Source organism: Pimephales promelas, chromosome 17, assembly GCF_988280905.1.
Source record: "Pimephales promelas chromosome 17, fPimPro1.hap1.1, whole genome shotgun sequence".
NCBI lineage: Eukaryota > Metazoa > Chordata > Actinopteri > Cypriniformes > Leuciscidae > Pimephales > Pimephales promelas.
Genome location: NC_142785.1, coordinates 17,054,944 through 17,068,959, shown reverse-complemented (window position 1 = coordinate 17,068,959; position 14,016 = coordinate 17,054,944). Strand labels below are relative to the sequence as shown.

Sequence of the window (14,016 nt, the reverse complement as noted above, 5' to 3'; positions counted from 1 at the left end):
TTTACATTTTGAAGTACTTATTTTTCTTCTTATCTTTTCTTAAGTTTTACTTTTCTATTTCATGTATTTAAGTAAATATTTGCACTTGTATCATACAATCTACTTATTGTAGATTTTAGTGTTTTTTAGTGTGTTTTTTTTTTTTTTGTAAAATAAAGTAGTATTCATTCTGGCTTCTATTGATTTATTTGCTATTTTTTTAGTTATCGGCCATTACAAGAAATGAATTATCATCCTATCGCAATAGCATCACCATAAACATTATGATCATAAAGGTTGAACGATCAGGCACAAGAAAGCGCTTCTCTAAAACTGAGGCTCTCTATCCTTGATCATGTTGTCTCTCCAGTCGCCATACAGAGAATTGCTTCAGAAATAACTTCTGTAGTGTTTAGGGTATTCTATATTTGTTCTTATCTTCATATATGGCTAAAACCACATCCTAATGGATTAAAAAGTAAAAGAGGAGTAAAATCCTCAGTTAATTTGTGTGTGTGAGAGTACAGCACAATGCAGCACCAGCAACAGAGCCTGTCTCATTCAACCACTGCATTTCTAAATTGTTGCCTTCAATTTCCTCTGTTCTTCCTCTTCCATTCTAAACTCTCACCATAGTCCTAAAGTCAGGTAAGAGGGCATGATGCTTCCGACCCTTTCCACCCCTTATCCCGAGTCATTCTGAAACCATTGTTGTGTACTGTGCTTTGTACATTGTTTTTCATTTGATGAAGAATACACATTCTTGTTGTCCGTGGACTATGGTTTCAATTGGTTTTCATGGTTTTCAAATTTAGGTTTATGTTGACAGTTTGGTGTGTGAACCTCAATTTCGTTTTTTTGTTTTTTTCCCTCAGGTTTGACTGTCGTAAACATTTCAGTTTTTGTCTCTTTGAGTCCAGTTACTGTACCGAATAGTTTCTCAATGTAGCTTCCAGGGATACATGAAGAGCCTCATCAGTTAAATCAATTTTTATCCATTTAATCAGCAAACTCACAGACCGCATGTTCACAGAGTCAGCCATACAGTGCCAGTGTTTGCTGCAAACTGAGAACCGCCTCGTCATATTGATTTCTGATTGGACACAGCCTTAGGAAAGAGCATGTGTATGTTAGCTCAGTTTACATTAATGCACCTGGCCTTACTGTAAATAGAAATGAAGGCTAAAAGTCATGAAAATATATTTTTTTTCTTTCAGTAAAGTTTTATATAATTGTAATTTTGTTAAACTCTGCCCCTTGATTACTGTTACTCTTAAACAATTTGAATAGTACTGTAGGTTTTATTATTATATATGCTTAAATGCATTGCAACATTGCAAAGCATCTTAATCTGCCATATTTTGAAGAAATTAATTTTTTGGCAATATTTATTCATGGCTATCAGTCAAATTGTATACATTTTGGTGGTATTGCATATTTAAATATCTCCCTGTATTTTTACATTTTCTGTTGCTTAAATATTATCTAATGCTTAAAGTCAGAGTTGATCTTTTTAAAAAACTAATCATTTCATAATTTTAAGTTAAATTGAATTGATTAATAACAATTTAATTAAATTAAATTTTTTTTGCTAATCTCAAAAAGAATATCCATTTATATTTGCATTATAAGATCGATGCCTAAATTCACTTTCACAAATTATTTTAGTGATATTTTTGCTACATAAAATAGAAAATAGTTTTAATACCAGCCATTTAGATTATCAGCCATAACATTTTCGACTTATTATTAAAATTATGAATTTATTTTATGGAATTTTACACATCTGTGTATCTACACCACAGTGACATGAATAAATGCATAAATTAAAATTTGTTGAATGTTAGAACAATTTTACTTCGAAGCAAATGTAGGTGTTCTTACTGATGTTCTGCGTGTTTATTTGGGAATAAGGGCAGTTTAATTCACAGCATCAACTTTTTCAAGTACCATGTTTAATCTTTCCCAATTATTATACGTTATTTGACAATAACATATCCAATAACGTGTTTTTGGTTAATTTCTGTTTTCTAAAATTACATTTTAAAAAATATCCAAAGACGCAGATTCTCGTTTGTCTGATAATGTGTAACCACAGTATGTGGCAACAGCTGTGAAACGATTGGTCAGTGACATTTTAAATTGGGGTTTAGTGAAGGATTGCCTAATGTTTAAAAGCTGTCTTGCACAGAGTTTTTGTCTCAGTCGTTAAGTCAGTCCAAATCAAATATTCATCAGCGTATCATTTAAGATGCTGCACATCTATGAATTCATCACTACAACTTTTCTCCTGTTTTCTCTCAATGTCTAAACCATCATTGTTTTGGCTATTGTGCATCAGTTTCCCTGGAAGTTGCATGCAATAATGAATGTTTTTGTTTTGTGTTTGTGTGTGTGTGTGTTTTGTGTGTATTTCACTGTCACTCCCCCGCACTGTATGGTATTAATGTAAATGCCAACAGCCTGCGCTCCTTCAGTTCGGATAGGTCCAACACACTCAACCGGAGCTCCTTCGCCCGTGACAGCATGATGATCGAAGAGATCCTGGCGCCAAACAAGGACACGGTACGCCCTCTTTCTCCTTGAGTTCTCAGATTATTTGTTGCCCTTTTGCTGTCAGTTGAGTAATGTCGAATGTCGAAGTTCATAATTTGTGAATTTGAACTATTTAAAAGCATCCAGACTGTAACGTTCTCTCCTCCATATAAGCTCTGCCAACTCTAAACTAGATACAAATTTTCTTAAGGAAATACAATTTTTGCACTAATAAGAGTGGTAATGTCATGGTATTTTTTGAAGTTGGCCTACCATGTTAAGGCCATGAAATGTAAATAAGCTTAATTGCTCAGTTCCACTTGTATGGCAAAACACCATGATGTTACTAGCCATTTCCACTGTTGTACTTTTTAACAATACTGTTAACGCCATACAAAGTTTATAGTCGGAGAAAGGATCTTCAAGTCATTTTGTCTGTCACTGTTGATCAGTGCATTTGGAGTGATTCAGAATCTGTCTCTTCTCTTCAAATGCTTCAGGGGGTCTGTAGAGACATACCCAACCTTGTTGACTTTCATTATAAGGTATAAAATGCATTGAGAAATTGCAACAATTGCATTGTTTCTTAATCCACAAACCAATGCAAATATGAGCTTTGCTCTGCAAGATGCATTTGTTGTTGTTCATTTATGTTTTGCTCCTCAGGCCAGATTCGTGCTGGTTTCCCTTCCATTTCTTTCTCTTTTTTATTTATTTAAATATATAGCTTAGCTTTCTTTTACATTGTTTTGGCTGTTTTGGTCTTGCATCAGGGATTTTCTATCTCCCGCCTCTTATAAATAATTCTCCCGCATGTTGTTTTGTTGATTGTAACTGTCATCATAAACCACAAGATGAAGTGATAATTGTGCTGTTGAGTTGTTAATTGCAGAGAGCAGAGCCTCAGTCTCATGTGAGAATATCGTGAAAGGTTCACCACAGAACCTCAGTGAATGGAAATATGAGTAGTTTGTTCAGTTCTGAACAAGCTTGTTTTGTGTTTCAGCACCTGGCTTTAGCAAAAGATTACAACACAGAATCAATGAGACGTTATAGCTGGACTCCGGACACTATGGACAACGTGAACATGGTCTCCAGCCCTGTCCATTCAGGGTAAGGCCAGCATCACCATGACTATTCTTACACTTTTGGATAATGGTTTGTTTAAATCATTAAGTTGAAGAATTAAACTTAAAGGAGTAGTTCACTTTTGAAAAAAAAAAAACGAAAAGAAAGCTTTTGCTGATAATTTACTCACCCCCATGTCAGCCAAGATGTCCATGTCTTTCTTTCTTCAGTCGAAAAGAAATTAAGGTTTTTGATGAAAACATTCCAGGATTTTTCTCCATATAATGCACTTTACTTGTAACCAAACGGTTCAAGGTCCAAAAGACACTTTTAGTGCAAACTGCAAACTGTTCAAAGGGTTTTAAACCATTCCAGACGATGAATAAGGGTCTTATCAAGTGAAACGATCGCTCATTTAAAAAAAATAATCATTTTTTTTTAAGTTTTATAAGCTCAAATGGTCTCCTTGCTCTGTTCTGTGATGCGCGTTCGTGACTCTCCAGTTCAAACTCGTCCATCAAAATGAACAAATCTTTTCCCAAGTCAATTCATTCATTTCATTCATTGAATGAACCAAATGACAGGAAAAAACATTCGTTCATTTTGATAAACGAGTTCGAGAGTCACAAACGATTTTTTTTTTTTTAAATGAGTGATGGTTTCGCTTGATAAGACCCTTATTCATCGTCTGGAATCGTTTAAAGCCCTTTGAACAGTTTGCAGTTTTCACTGAAACTGTCTTTTGGACCTTGAACCGTTTGGTTACCAGTAGAGTGCATTATATGGAGAAAAATCCTGGAATGTTTTCATCAAAACCCTTAATTTCTTTTCAACTGAAGAAAGAATGACATGGATATCTTGGATGGCATGGGGGTGAGTAAATTATCAGCAAAAGTTTTTTTTTTTTTTTTTTTTTTTTAAGTGAGCTACTCCTTTAAGTGGTAATGAACCCTCATTTATGAGAATAAAGCAGCAGTATGCTGTTACTTTCATATTTGGTGGATGAGAAACTGGAACAATACATATACATATATTCTAATAAAAATAAGTACCTGTTTACGCCTGTAGCCCAAAGTATACTTCGGCTGTCTGCTTTTCGCCAAGGTCTGTGCACTGTCTGTGTGATGTCGTTTTCATCACCAGAAAGCCCTGTGGACTTCCACGTGCAGCCCTGGCCACTTTTCCACTTTTTTATGCCCTTCCCTCGCTAATTTCCCTCCATCTCGTTCATTAGGACGTACATCATTGCTTACATTGGACAAGTGTCCACTACTGGTGGAACCTTTGCAGTGAGTTTAAATGGAACATCCTAATGTTCCAGACTGCTCAGAATTTGGATTTTTCCCACCTCGTTCTTAGAAATAACGTCTGGAACGCCACTCAAAGTCGGACATTCGACCTGTGAACTCGGGTTACATTGACCAACCCCAACCTTAGTGAGACGTGTCCTTTCACATCACCGAAGATATCGGCAAGCCCTGCTTCCAATGCGCATAAACGTAAAAACAAACGTTGATTTTGAAAAAAAAAAAAAACTATGAATTTTGTATGATTTAATTTGTACAAAAACACATTTTTTTTTAAATGAATGTCATTATGAAGGACCACGCCCCTGAACCTACCCATCACTGGGGTTTAAACAGATACGAATTAGCCACCAATTCAGCTAAACGTAAAATAGTTCAAATCACAGTGAGATTGTGTTAAATTGTTTCATTATTGTTTATTCTTTAATATTTCCACATTATTCCTGATCTTCCATGTATTTTATATTAATAGAGACCTCAATAAAGGAATGTTTTTGTGTATTATGATTTCTTTTTTTCTTTTTCTTTTTTTTGCCCTGTTCCACATTTCCACTTGTTTCTTTGCAGCGTTTCTCCCTCACTCTTTCAGTACGACAACAGGTGACAGTTTATCATGTGATCCCAGTTTTTCCTCCCTGTGTTTGTCATTGCTGTTCTCAACTCAACTACTTGGTTATACAAATAGGTTTCATTTGCATTTGGAAAAATATCATTTCTTTCTATTTCTTTGAGATTTGGATGAACAATGACCAGGACTTATCCAGCCTACAAGCTAATGTAGATTGTTTAACTATTGGCGCCAATGATCTCTATGATCTACTATCTGTAACACAGCCCAGTCTGAAATGAGTATTTCACTATTTTGATAAAAATCTTCATAAGCCAACTGGTCCTTAAGACTTTAGACTTAAGAATTGTTCTTATAGTCTATACTATGATGTTACATTTTTTCATTCAGTGTTATTTTTTGTGACTTCAGTATTAAAGTTCCCCTGTAGTCAATGATTTTATCCCTTAAAACTCATCGTTGATCACCAAAATGATATCTAAACGTTGTTTTCCTCATGCCTTAAAATAGCTTCTATATGCGGTATATGCAAATTAGCCCCGCCTCCACTCACCCACACCAGCTCTGAGATCCACTCGTTGATGATCACACGTTGACATGATTGGTTACAAGGTAGTTTGAGATGTCAGAAACACCAGCGATCATAAACTGCGTTTGGTTCACTGCAGTTTTAAAGAGAAAATACTTAGCGATGGTGTTGAGTTGACTTATGAATTTACACATGGTTTGTCTTAAAACAACTGGCTGAAGAAAGATCTTAATAATATTTGGTTTAGATTGTGGCATCTTAACAGTTTGGTTGAATTCTTATCTTTTACAGTAAACTAATTGTAACTGTGTTTATTAGTTCAATGTTTAAATATTCTACCTCACTAACTTCTCACCAGGTGCATGGAATGAGCCCAGATCACATCCTCGCCTCTAATTTTCTCTCTGAGATTTGTTTGTATGTGTTTTTACCAGAGCATGGGACATCTCAACTCTGCTGAGCCTCTCTTTATCTTTTCTTATCGAGTCGTTTTTCTCCTGCAGGTTTTTGGTGAGCTTCATGGTGGACGCGCGCGGAGGTTCCATGCGAGGAAGTCGCCACAATGGCATGCGCATCATCATACCGCCCCGCAAGTGCACGGCGCCAACACGGATCACATGCCGCCTGGTCAAAAGACACAAGCTGGCGTCCCTGCCACCCATGGTGGAGGGAGAAGGGCTGGCCAGCAGGCTGGTGGAGGTGGGCCCAGCGGGGGCTCATTTTCTGGGGTAGGTTTCACCTTCCTGCTCATTTTACACCGGCTTTTCCTTATCATTTCCATGGAAACCATCTTCTGTGTTTGGTAGTGTGTGTGTCGGTGAAGTGTTTCAGCAGTGACCGAGTGGCGTCGCCCACCATTCTTGTCATGCCTAAGCCCTGGTACTTGACACTGACTAAGGGATGTACCTTGACTTTACCCTTTCCTTTTCTCTATTGCCTACAATGACATCCTGCAGGTCGTCAAATTTCTCTATAAATATCTTGAGGACTGCTGAAAGAGCTCCACCATTTTAGTAATAAGTGTTTTAAAATGACACACATTGGCTCGGTTCCATAACCTGGTGAGCTGCCTTCATTGACTGCATTTTAGAGCAAGACACCGCAGGTTAATAAAGTCAAATGTTTAAATAATAGATATCATACTTCTCACTTTTCATTTATCACAGTACGTTAAAATAACTGTTTTATATTGCAAGTTTTCTGAAATGTTATTTTTAAAATTGCCAATTTATATCTAATTAAATATGCACTAATTTGCATACATTTTCAGAACAGAAATCTAAACATTGGATAAAGGAACATTCAAGATTCTTGTTTCATTTTTTTTTTTTGACATATTAGAGTTAACTGTTTTTATTATTCCTTTTTTATCACTCCATAAATCAGAAAATACTTTCAACTGTCAGGAAAAAAATAAATCATCAAATACTCCAGAAATGTTGTTTTTTTTTTTTTCTAAGGCAAGTCTTAATTTAACTAATGGCTAATCCTGGTTTAATCTAAGCCCTGTCTGTGAAACCAGGCTCATATGTTTAGGAATAAAATGTTTGTGAAAATAGATTCAGTATACTTCAGTGAATATTTCTATCGAAGCTTGTATCCGCCACAGAACAAAAAATAAAATAGGTAATTGCGACTTTTTATCTCCCAATTCTGGCTTTTTTCTCTCACAATTGCAAGTGATTGCACTGTGAGATGACAGACAAAGCTAGATAAAATTCAATCATTATCAAAAGAATCAATAAAAACAGTCGAATCTAATTCAAATGTACTATTTTACCCAATATTTGTGTGTTTATGTATTTTTGGTTATTGGAGTACCACGCTGATTTGCAGCAGGCTAACGGCAAACTCTGCTGAAATCAAATATTAGTCAGGTGTCCTGTGTGCTATTTGTATGTTGCCTATGAGTGTTCCAAATAACTCATTTATTTCATTTTGGACGCATATTAGATGTAGAAAGCTCAATAGGATTTGGAACAAGCTCCTGTACTAGTAACAGAGTGAGTAATAGCTCACTAAGACATTACTACACTAGGGCTAGCATCCCATCCTGCAGGAATCACAAGTTGTTCCTCCTTTTTGTTCCTCTAAATGCTGCATGGATATAATTCAGTAAACTCCATCTTCCTCGAAACCTCCCCCCTCTTAGTGAGGGTGAGAGCCACATTAGCCGAATCCTGCAGCTCGGGCCACGAGGAACAAAATTTTCTGGGTAGGACTTTGTGCTCAGTGAAGTCACAGCACTTCATGTTGATTTCAACTACTACTTTTATTATCCTCCTTTACGTTCATCTACACCTTTTCCTTTTAGCTTTCAGTGAATGTACACATCGCTGAAAGTGACTCATACTGGCTGTTTGGGCTGGTTATGCAGTGCTTGGTGAGCATGAGTGTCTGCAGTCATGGCTGCTGCCTTAGCCCTGTGTTTTTACGCTGAGAGAGAGTTTCATTTGACCTTTTCGTTTTTTTAGAGAAGGTATCAGTGTTTTTTAAGGGTAAGGTCATTTGGATTACACCGTTTAGTGTCTATTTCGCCCTGTTTAACTCACTGTTCTAATGGGTCTGAGTCTGGGGCCTTCAGGCATGAAATTTGCCATGGTACCTTCTCTGTCTACACATTAAATGTTTTCTTCCATGTTTGTCTGATGTTACTGTTTTCATTCATTGTGTAACATTAGCTATTTGATTTCCCATATACTGGCCAGAAAAGGTTGCTTTGAATTAGTAATAAGCAAGTTTCATTGACATATTCTTTATTAATAAGTGCCCCAAGTTGCAAGATATGCCCACCTTGAAACAAGCAAAACTCACACTTAAATTGGAAGTATAGAAAGATCTGATATATGCAATGTGATATGCAAATATAACTAGCATAAATACATAGCCACAAAATACTAATTCATCTGAAATGTTTAAAAAGTAAATGAATATTAAACAGTTTCGGTGAAAACTGCAACTAAAATAAATCTGCTTGTTTTGATCATTTGCATCTTGAAAACGTATAAAACAACATACAGACTAGCCTTGAAATTAGAATTGAAAAGATTCTCTGAAATGAAGAAATTAACAGCATTTACACTTTTGCACCTTGATGGTTTTTTGTACTTATAGTCTAGGACCAATTAACTTACATTTACTCATTTGACCTGAGTGCATTCAGGGTATACATTGTCAGTATATGTGTTTCCTGGGAATTTAAACCCTTGACTTCAGCTTTAATAGCACAATGTTCTTACATTTGATTTACAGCATTCATTGCAATGACTCTGGGAAATAAGAACATAAAACTAGATATAATGTTTGAAATAAGAATCAGAATTTCAAAAGCATATAAGCATTTCTGAGCTTTGATTTCTTAACAATTTACACCATTGACAATTGCTTTGCTTTCTCTCTCTCTCTTTCTCTCTCGGTTTAGGTGTTTTGCTTGCTTCAAAAGGGCAAATATTTTGCATTATAATAAAATTGAACCCTTTTCTACAAATTTCCTTTATCAAGCCTTGATTCAATCAAGCCAAGAACATCTATTTTTATGTTAATCACAGCATATTCAGGTTGAAGATTTCTAAAAATATTTTACAATCAACTGTCTGAAAGTGAATTGAAAATCAAAAAAAAAAAAAAAAAAAAAAAAGAAACCGATTAAGAATAGAATTTTAGTGCAGTGCATCTTTACTTTGCATCTTACTTGGTGTTTGGAAGATTTAATTTCAAAGCATGAAGCAGTGACGCTTGGTAAAAAATAAATAAAAAAAAAACACTAAAGAAAACCATTGTGCTGAACTAAAACACCATTAAAATCATCCCTGCATCTGTCCTCTTGGGACCATAATGGAAACCAGTGGCCTTTACCTGTATTAATATCAGATGCATTTGCCAAGTGCCCCTCTTTTGCACTAATGTTCCATGAATGTACATCATTGCCATTTACTAAAGTCACCATCAGCATTTGTGTCTCACACGCTCTTGCTTTTTTTTTGTCTGTGAAGTTCCACTGATAAAGGCCTGCGATGTGTTTTCACAGCCCTGTGATTGTGGAGATCCCTCATTTTGGGTCATTGAGAGGGAAAGAGCGAGAGCTCATTATGCTCAGAAGCGAAAACGGTGAGACCTGGAAGGAGCATCATTATGACTGCAAAACTGAAGACCTCAATGAGCTCCTCAATGGCATGGATGAAGGTAAAATAATGATGATTAAAAACCGCTCTGTTATTGACCTTGCCAGTCCACATGATGAGATTCAGAAAAGCCTTTAGTGAGCGTTAATGTGGACATGGTCAATGGCTAATGGCTGATATAATGTCAATATTTCTCAAAATACTACAATTTAGTGATGGCATATAATGTACACATATGTGGTGAAATTACACAAAAATCACAACACTACCACGTCAAAGGCAAATACCACTCGCAATCTGTTTGCTCCTGTAAAATACTTGCATGTAATGTATACGCTTCCTGAAATTCATCTCACATAATACTGTACTCCATAGAGCTGGACAGCTCAGCTGATCTGGAGAAGAAGCGCATCTGCCGGATCATCACAAAGGACTTCCCACAATACTTTGCGGTGGTATCACGGATCAAACAGGAGAGTAATCAGATGGGTCCAGAGGGAGGTGTCCTGTCCAGCATGACAGTACCTCTGGTCCAGGCCTCCTTTCCTGAGGGTGCGCTTACCAAGAAGATTAGAGTTGGACTGCAGGTAGATCACGGCCCAAATGAGTCTATATTTCCATTGTACATTAAAACATTCAAATACTTTCTCCTATCTCACCTTATATTTAGAGACTAAACAATTATCATTAAAATAAAGGTTTTTAACTGGCATCTTTTGCACTAGAGGAACATTTTCAAAGTTCCCGCTTATTGGCATGTTCACACCGCAGGAACTGGGAACGAATTAAGTTCTAGGAATGAGGGATCTAAATTAGGTCCTACTTCAGGGTAGAGTCTAACCCAGCACAATTATTCTCAACCATTGACGTTGTGCTTGTTGATTGGCCGAAAGAATGCCAATCAAGGAAAAATGTGCCTATAATAGGCTACCCGTTAAGCCTCTTATGGTTCAATTAAGAACTTTTAACATCCATTGGACCTTTTCATTCCACAAAAGGTTCCATTCTGCAAAATAGTTGAAAAAGATTTCTAAGATTTTTAAATCTAAAAAAAAATAATTCTGTTTACTGAAACATTGCTGCAAAACCCCTTTTCTCTTAACAGGCCCAACCTGTTCCAGATGAAGCTGTGAAGAAGTTCATAGGTAATCGTGCCACATTCAGCCCCATAGTGACAGTGGAGCCTCGCAGGAGGAAGTTCCATAAGCCCATTACCATGACCATACCGGTGCCTCCCGTCTCTGGAGAGGGTGTGGTGAATGGCTACAAAGGAGACACCACACCAAGCCTCCGCCTGCTCTGCAGTATAACCGGTAGGATTGAATTATAGCCATCAATAACAATGTCTAATGAAATATCGAATCCTTTTAAATATTTTTCAAGCTCCCATTTCACTTTAATTAGTTGTGTTTGCAATTTTCATAAATAGGCTCCATTGCTATTGTTTTCATTTGTCTTGCGTCGTCACTTAGTTTCTGCGTGTGTTTGTTGTGTTTGGAGCAACTTGTATGTCTGGTAGTGTGCGATCCTCAGTCGTTTAATGGATAAGCGCAAAAAACTAATGTCAGGATTTACCAAAGATACGCAGTGAAAAATTTGCGTATTTGCATTATTGCTTATGCATTTATAGTAGTTTCCCTTTCAGACTTTTGAACAGGAGAATATTTAAAGGGGTGATGAACTGAGAAATCAAAATTTCCTTGAACTGGTGAAGAGGAAATTTTGTTTCCTTGAACATCTTCTATGAAGAGGTCATCATATTATCTTGTAAGAATATCTTAAGAATATCTTGTAAGTTTCAGAACTGAAAACGTCCTTGTTAGTCCAATAAAAGCTTTTATTGACACCAGGCTCAGCAAACGACTTGTTTTTCAAAGTGGGGAACTATGACGTCAAAGAGGATAAAACACCACCCCCGCAGAAGAAGATCAACGCCTACTTCAATATGGCCGGTTTAGCCCCACCCACCGATTCGCGCATTACACGCATAGCTAAATAACATAGGCCTACCTATCTCGTGATGACAAACCGGTTCGAGAGTGAAACTCATTATAGTATGCAAAACTGTTATCCACTCATCCACTAGTGGGTGTTTGCATCCAAATCTTCAATGCGAGACGCCTATAAAAGCCGAGCGTTTTTGAGCTGGGCTCAAAACTAGGGTAGAAAATAGCCTATTACTTATTCGTTTTGATGTTTTTTAATGTAAAAACCAAGCGAACGTCATAAGTTGACCTCAGACAACAATATAAAAAAATTAAAAAGCCAGTTCATGACCCCTTTAAATGAATCATGCCTGGTGATTTACTATGTTTTGCGCTAGTCGATTTACTGGTATTTGTGCCATTATTTACGCCAAAAAAGCATGTCTTAAACCAGATGTTAATTAGTGTTGCTCTTGGTAAATTGCATTGGTCATTATGGAAATGATGGAATACGTGCCGCTGTAGAACACATTTGCAAAAATTTCCACTCCCATTTGTGTTTTTGTGGAATTGCGCTCTCACGCTATTTTCCCCTGTTTAGTAAACCTAGTCTGTTTTAATCTGTTACCCTTTACAAACTCAGCAAATGTGTGATGAAATGTGTTCAGATGTTAAAAGTCATGTAGTGTATTCCAGCCTTAACTCATATCTCCTCTATTATAGTATTCGTCTAGTTTTAGACTGCAATAAAACGTTTAGTCCTTCAGAATCCATTTAATAAAGCATCTTGTGACAGGTGGCACATCGCCGGCTCAGTGGGAGGACATCACTGGCACTACACCTCTCACCTTTATGAATGACTGTGTGTCCTTCACCACAAATGTGTCTGCCAGGTACAAGAACATTATGAGCTTTCTCATTAAGTCCTCTTTGCCTTTTTGATCTATTTTTAATAATTCAAAAGAATATGAAATGCATTATTCATTTTAGGCTTTGTGACTGTTAAATGTGTCCAGGTTTTGGCTTGCAGACTGCCATCAGATCCCAGAGACTGTAGGTTTGGCCACCCAGCTTTACAGGGAGCTCATCTGTGTTCCCTACATGGCCAAGTTTGTAGTGTTTGCTAAAATGAATGACCCTGTGGAGTCCAACCTGCGGTGCTTCTGTATGACGGACGATAAAGTGGACAAAACTCTGGAACAGCAGGAGAACTTTGAGGAGGTGGCCAGAAGCAAAGACATTGAGGTAAATGATCTGTTCCCATTCAGGGAACTTCGAGCTGCGTGTAAACGCCGTGGGAACGCCTCTGCGTGACGAGTCATGAAGCACGTATGAAATCTGTCCAATGGCGAGACGGAACGTCATAGGCGGGGTGACGTATCGACCAGGAAACTATAAAGCATCCCCGAAACACAAGCGCAACAGCTTCTGAGTCTTCACAAGCGCTCTATGTATGAATTTTGTCTGTCTGTCTAATATTGTATATTTATATATATTGATATGGCGAGCAAACAACAGCAGAAAGTGTGTTCATCCCTGCCCTCGCTTCATCACGGGTGGGGATACACACGATCTGTGTGTTGTTTGTTTGGGAGTGCAGCATGCTCAGTCGGCTCTCGAGGGGGCCGGCTGTGCACTGCGAGTGTCTGCCCATGAAGACACTTCGCTCCCGCCGGGCACTCTTCGAGGAGAGTGGTTCGGTGCGCGCTCCCCGCGGCTCGGGTCCCGCTGCTGCCGAGGCACAGCGAAGGCTTGCGTCGTGGGGATCGCAGATGGATCTATCAGCGGGGATTGAGACGGGCCCCGCCCTTTCTCTGCCCTTACCTGGTAGATCCAGTGCCTCAGTTCTCGCTGCGGGAGTCCGCGTTGCGGTTTTTCCTGCCCGGGCTGAGGCGCCATCACTTCAATTATCCAGTTCTGAGGAGCTGGATGTTGAAAGTGTGGATGCAGAGTCTATGGACTCAGTGGAGAGCGAGGGAAGCTC

General features: G+C 37.8%; 1 protein-coding gene across 49 annotated transcripts in view; it reads left to right on the top strand.

Moving 5' to 3' along the window:
- The window catches only part of ank3b (ankyrin 3b), a 205,528-nt gene that overhangs the window by 165,104 nt on the left and 26,408 nt on the right, over positions 1-14,016 (top strand). For 18 of the 49 annotated variants that reach the window (XM_089122000.1, XM_089121997.1, XM_089121993.1 and 15 more), the window contains 11 exons: positions 616-627; positions 2,442-2,544; positions 3,015-3,059; positions 3,521-3,627; positions 6,490-6,714; positions 8,103-8,201; positions 10,014-10,168; positions 10,483-10,694; positions 11,213-11,420; positions 12,829-12,925; positions 13,049-13,277. In XM_089122000.1, the coding sequence (XP_088978126.1) occupies positions 616-627; positions 2,442-2,544; positions 3,015-3,059; positions 3,521-3,627; positions 6,490-6,714; positions 8,103-8,201; positions 10,014-10,168; positions 10,483-10,694; positions 11,213-11,420; positions 12,829-12,925; positions 13,049-13,277 (1,492 nt within the window). The remainder of the gene's footprint in view (positions 1-615; positions 628-2,441; positions 2,545-3,014; positions 3,060-3,520; positions 3,628-6,489; positions 6,715-8,102; positions 8,202-10,013; positions 10,169-10,482; positions 10,695-11,212; positions 11,421-12,828; positions 12,926-13,048; positions 13,278-14,016) is intronic. The other 31 variants (XM_089122006.1, XM_089122032.1, XM_089122039.1 and 28 more) reach the window with 7 other exon arrangements.